Source organism: Natrix helvetica (genome assembly GCF_964273705.1).
Source record: "Natrix helvetica genome assembly, chromosome: 2".
NCBI classification, from domain to species: Eukaryota; Metazoa; Chordata; class Lepidosauria; order Squamata; family Natricidae; genus Natrix; species Natrix helvetica.
Window position 1 is genome coordinate 180,078,027 of NC_138552.1, and position 6,000 is coordinate 180,084,026.

The 6,000-nt window shown below is 39.6% G+C and overlaps 1 protein-coding gene across 5 annotated transcripts in view; it reads right to left on the minus strand.

Annotated features, from left to right (window-relative positions):
• The window catches only part of MMS22L (MMS22 like, DNA repair protein), an 87,305-nt gene extending 83,130 nt beyond the window's left edge, over positions 1 to 4,175 (minus strand). Inside the window, exons 1-3 of one of the 5 annotated variants that reach the window (XM_081941135.1) lie at positions 3,953 to 4,175; positions 1,120 to 1,219; positions 691 to 884 (exon numbers count right to left, since the gene is read on the minus strand). In XM_081941135.1, coding sequence (XP_081797261.1) covers positions 691 to 869 — 179 coding nt within the window. In that variant the 5' untranslated portion in view covers positions 870 to 884; positions 1,120 to 1,219; positions 3,953 to 4,175. The remainder of the gene's footprint in view (positions 1 to 690; positions 885 to 1,119; positions 1,220 to 3,952) is intronic. The other 4 variants (XM_081941138.1, XM_081941136.1, XM_081941137.1 and 1 more) reach the window with 4 other exon arrangements.
• Between the last annotated feature and the right edge of the window lie 1,825 nt (positions 4,176 to 6,000).

Consider the following 6,000-nt stretch of genomic DNA (forward strand, 5'->3'; position numbering starts at 1 on the left):
GTCTGTCTAAGGGGTGCCAAACCGGCGGCCTGTGGGTCTGACCCATCACATACAGGCCACACCCACCCCAGGTCCGCAAAGGGAAAAAACATCATGGTACATCATGTGGCAGCAACGTGACGCCACGAGTTTGACACCCTTCGTCTATGCCATAATATTTATATTCTACATTTCAATATACAGTGTTGTTGCTACAGAACTTTGTTCCCCCTTATGAGATTATTAAATTTATATGCTGCCCATCTCACTATCAAGCAACAGGAGGCATATATACAACGACATAAATTATCTGCAGAGAAACTAATTCATGGCCTGTATGTTATAATTCTTTGAATCACTAGTACCAGACACAGAATCAGCATTATAAATGCGTTTCTTATAGAACATATAACCCAAGCTAAGTAGAAGAAATATTGTAGAGATATTCCATAACAGCAATATAAAGAATTATCCCCAAGATCTATTCAAACAAAAGCCGAAAACACTAATGGGATCATAGTGGCACACAGCAGCTGTTAGAGGAAGCTAATTAAATATTCCAAATTCTCAGTTCTGAACATACTCACACACCAGGGATTTTAATACTATTCCAAGTAATTATGATACTGGAACATTCTTAGTAATATCCAGCTTGTCTAATAGTATGTTCAAAATAAAAGTCCCAGGAGCAGCATTTTAGGTTTTACATACCTCTTAAGAGAACCACTTGCTAAATAAGAATCAGGAGAAAAGCTTTTTCCTTCACTTTTCAGGTCTGAGGCACAGGAGAAAGAAAGAACTCGGGAGTAATGTCCTTCTATTTCCATTGCGGCCTCTAAGCTGTCAGTAAGCGAAGAAGGCATGGAGTGAGTGCTGGAGTCATCATCCATTGTTCACACTTCTCCCTGGAAAAATAAAAACATGTAACATAAACTTTTCTTTTTCTGAATTATCAGAACTAAATCTTACCTATTAAAGCAGAATGTGATAGATTTCCCACAAGGACTGAGAAATATGTCAAGGCACAATAGGTTTTCAAATCAGCAGAGCATCCGAGTACATCAGAATCCCAAAACTATCAACTAAATTCATTCTGTCAGCTCAAACATAACATTAAACTAGCTGTAGATTAATATTTACAGTTGTTTTCCAGATGTATTGCAGTAGAAATCTCATCATTCACAACCAATTATCAAGTTAGCTGGGTAATGGAGGTTATAGTACAACATACTGCATCTTGCTGGGGAAAACCAAATAAACAGCAGTCATAATAATTATAAGATTGATGCTGAGCACTTACGTGTTTCCTTCTTTTCTTTTTACATAGCCATGAGACTATGAGCATTTACGTCCTTTTTAATTAATCAGTAGAGCATCAATTCGCAGTTTACATATTTTGTCACGCCACTGTGCAGCTTTTGTTTGTCCTTTGAGATTAGTGTGATTTTTATTCAATTTATATCCTGACTTTCTACCATAATGAATAAATTTAGAGCCCAGTCAATTTTACCTTAAATCGGCTATGATTCAACAAGCCAGTCCTTAATGTTATGTATGAACTAGATCGGTGAATCCAAGAGATGCAAGGGTTTCTTTTCTTCATAGTGCCATAATTCAATAGTTATTTACATCATGTTATACTGAGATACAGTAAATATGACATTCTGAGGAGGAGTTCCTGGAATGTCTCCATTATCAGAGATTATGATAAAGTAGCCTACAAAAAAGTAGGCTTCCTCAGTGGTTCTTCAATACGTTTTGTCAGATTCCCACCTGCCTTTTCGGTATCCAGGAGACTCTTCAATTTTTCTCAGGTTTGTTCATTACAAATTTAATCTTGGTGATACATTTTCCTCTATTCTTGGGATTATTACCTATTAATTTCTTATGTTCTTTCTTTTGGAAATCTCAAACTACTTTAATAAATGTATAAATAATAATTAGCTTGTCATGATTTTGCTTTTGTAAATTTGAAAAAATATAATAGTCCTAAAAATATTTTCCACAAAGGATGTACTGTATATATAGAAGAAGTGGCATTAGCTTTTAGGGAGACAGCAATTCTAAGTGAACTTGCACATGGAATTAAAAGACAAATCTTCCACCAGTTCCATCTTATGCTGATTTTCCACCTTCAGTTTAAGTGAAATCCCAGCATGAAAGGGATAAGGGACAGTTGGGGTACCCTTGCTTTTGTTTCAAGTGTCTGTTCATATTTCCTTTCTCAATTTATTTTAATCAGAACAAAAACCATTACATAGACTTTAAACTGATATACTCTTAACTAATGGGTCATATTCTGGAATCTTTCCATGCAGAAACTCTATGATATTGAAAACCTGGTTTTTGCCTTTTAACAACTAGAAATTTCAGATTCACAGATGTAGCTGCCTACCTTCACTGACATAGGATTTCAGCTCAGGTGTCAGTTCAAAGCCCAAGAGCCAGACTACTACTATATGTACTAACAATTATTATTTGACAGGTCACACACATTTATACTAGAGTGTTTCTGTACCAGAACAAAATACATATTTGATTAGAAAAGCATATTCATATCTTTGCTAATTCTTCTTGCTCCATGGCAAAAGCAACAAAAAATACCTCTAGATATTTTATTAAAACTATTCCCTTCAATTTAAATGTGTCTTAAATTGGGTAGATTGTAAGATAATTCACAATTTGATACTGCTAACAGTGAGCACTTATATGGCCTTTTATTATTTAAGAAAACAGAAAACTGTTAAGTTAAAAAAGAAACCCATTTAAGTAACTTTGGACAATGAGTGACTTTCAGTATTACTGTAATGCCCTCTAAATTCCCAGTCAGCATAGCTGTTGCAAGAAAGTATGGGAAATGAAGTCCAAAGCAAGGTAATTTTTCACCTTGTTTATATTCAGAGATTAATCTAAGTTTCAGATTACAGACCCTATATTTTGAGCCATGATTCTATACAATATATCTATAAAGAAATACTCTTTACTCAATACAGAAATTCCCAGGAAATGTATTTTGGTGAATCTTAACCAATAATCGTCAAAGACTGGTTGTTAATCTGAGGTTTTTGAAAGTGGAAACTGCCAGAAGGTTAGACTTCCTAAAAGATGGAGACAATCTATCACACTTTTGTCCACCCTGATGTATACAGGTAGACCTCGACTTACAACCACAACTGAGCTCAAAATTTATGATGCTAAGGAAAACATTTGTTAAATAAATTTTGCACCATTTTACAACCTTTCTTGCCACAGTTGTTAAGTGAATCTGGTTTACCCACTGACTTTGCTTGCCAGAAGGTTGCAAAAAATGGTCACATGATCCCGGCAACCATCATTAAATGTCTGTGGAGATTCTCAGTCATCCAGGTCATGGTTATCCCAACGCTGTTTTTTTCAAGAGGCAACTGAACTTTCTGATTTTTCTTTGAAGACATTTCCCTTCTCATCCAAGAAGTTTCTTCAGATCTGACCAGATGGTGGGGAACGGAGTCGGAGCTGAAGAAGCTTCTTGGATGAGAAGGGAAATGTCTTCAAAGAAAAACCAGACAGTCCAATTTGCCTCTTGAAAAAGTACCTTTGGGACAACCGTCATAAATGTGAGTCAGTTGCCAACTGTCTGAATTTTGACTACATGACCATTGGGATGCTGCAACGGTCATAAGTGCAAAAAACTGCCATCAGTCACTTCTTTTCAGTGATGTTGTAACTTTGAACGGTCCCTAACTGAACTGTTGTAAAGTCAAGGATTTAGCTGTACTGATGCACAGGATTACCACTCCCGTAACTGCTAGTCATCATTTCTTCATGTGAATCGGGAGTCACAGAACTTGTAGTCCAAGACAATTGAAGGGCAAATAATACGTGCCCCACTCCATAAAACAGCAAACAAGAAATCGGGGCTGCAAATAATCCCTGGCTGCATGGACAAATCCCGAAACTCGCTTTAGAAGCCGGACATGCAAAACGAAAGTACCTGGAACAAAACCGCGCGCCTTCTAACCTGCTCACAGGCTAATGGGGCAGGGGCGTAGTTTGCACAATGCCGACCCTTTCCCACCATCACACTTTCTTCCGCGAAATAAACAGCTGCGGAATATCCCGCCGCCGCCGTAGCTCCGTAATTCCCGCGCGGATCCGGCCCCGCGCTATTGCGCGTGCTCAGAGGAAGAGGGGGGGCATTATGACGTATCACGTTCTCACTGGACAGAGGAGCTTCCATTCAGAAGCTTTCCCCTTTTTTTCTCGCTTCGGGGGCGTCTTCCGCCTGTGGAAGTTTCCGAGTGGAGGCGTTCGCGGCGTGAAGACTCGGCTGACCCGCTGGGTGACTTTTGAAACTGAGTGGCTTCAGGAGATGCTCTTTCCCTCCGCTGATCAGTCCTCGAAGAAAGGTTTTCACGCTAGAGAGAATTGCGGTCGGCTGGTGATCAGTTGCGATCCCAGCCGGTTTGCTAAGTGAGTAAGAACGTGTGAATCCCAGCAGTTAGGTTAGTTCACTTCATACGAACACGGAGCTAAGTTTATCCAGCTTTACACTATTCGCTCAAAGTGGAAATCATAGGTAGGGTTGATGCTTCGGTCTACAGGCAGTCCCGGACACGGTTGAGCCCAGTCTTTATGTTGCTAAGTCAGGGGTGTCCAAACTTGGGAACTTTAAGACTTGTGGACTTCAACTTTCAGAATTCCCCAGCCAGCCATGCTGGCTGGGGAATTCTGGGAGTTGAAGTCCACAAGTCTTAAAGTTCTCAAGTTTGGACACCCCTGTGCTAAGTGAGAAGTCTGTGAGGGGGGGGTGTTGCCCCATTGTACGACTTTACTTGCCACGGTTGTTAAGAGAATCGCCACAGTTGTAAAATTAGTAACACGGTTTGTTAAGTGTTTCCCCATTGAGTTTACTTGTCAGGAGATAGCAAAATATGGTCACATGATCCCGGGACACCGCAACCGTCATAACTATGAACCAGTTGTCAAACATTTAAATGCAATTCATGTGACCATGGGGATGCTGCAGTGGTCGTAAGTGTGAAAAGTGGTCATGTCACTTTTTTCAGTCCCGTTGAACAACCAATAAGTGAACTGTTGTAAGTCAAGGACTTACTGCCTGTATGCATACTGAGCTGACCCTAGTACAGGTAGTCCTAAACTTACAACATTTATTTAGTGACCATTTAAGGTTTCAATGGCACTGAAAAAAAAGTGACTTATGACTGTTTTTCACAGTTATAACCAGGGTGAAATTCATCAGGTTCTGGAGAACCAGTAGTGGAAATTTTGAGGAGTTTGGAGAACTGGCAAATACCTTGTATGACTGGCCTGCGAGTGGGGTGGGAATGGAGATTTTGCAGTATCCTTCCCCTGACACGCCCACCAAGCCACACCCACAGAACCAGTAGTAAAAAAAAATTAATTTCACCACTGGCTACAACCTTTGCAGCATCCCCATGATCATGTGATCAAAATTAAGATGCTTGGCAACTGGTTCATATTTATGACCGTGCTGTGTCCTGCGGTTATGTGGTCACCCTTTGCAAATTTCTGACAAGCAAGGTCAATGGGGAATCCAGATTCACTTAATAACCAAATTGCAAACTTACCAACTGCAGTGATTCACTTAAAAACTTGAGTCAAGAAAGGTCATAAAGTGGGGCAAAACTCAATAAATGTCTCACTTAACAGCATAAATTTTGGGCTCAGTTGTGATTGTTCTCCTGTAGAAAATTATGACATAAAGATGCATAGCTGGCCATGGGTCATGCTGTTGTACGAACAACATAAGTTCATGCATTCACTGATGGAGATGAAGTAATTGAATTCCAGATACAGTGAGAGAGTTCACAAAGCATAAAAGCAGATAACAAGGTGTGTTTGCTTTTAGCTTGGCTTTGTGTGAGTACAGCTGTTAATTTCAGCTGCATATTGTATCATGATTTACAGCTTTCAGTGCTGAGTGTGTGTGCACAATACACTAGGCTAAAATATGATTGAGACTCAAATGTGGATGCGTGAAGCCAGCTAGGAAAATTA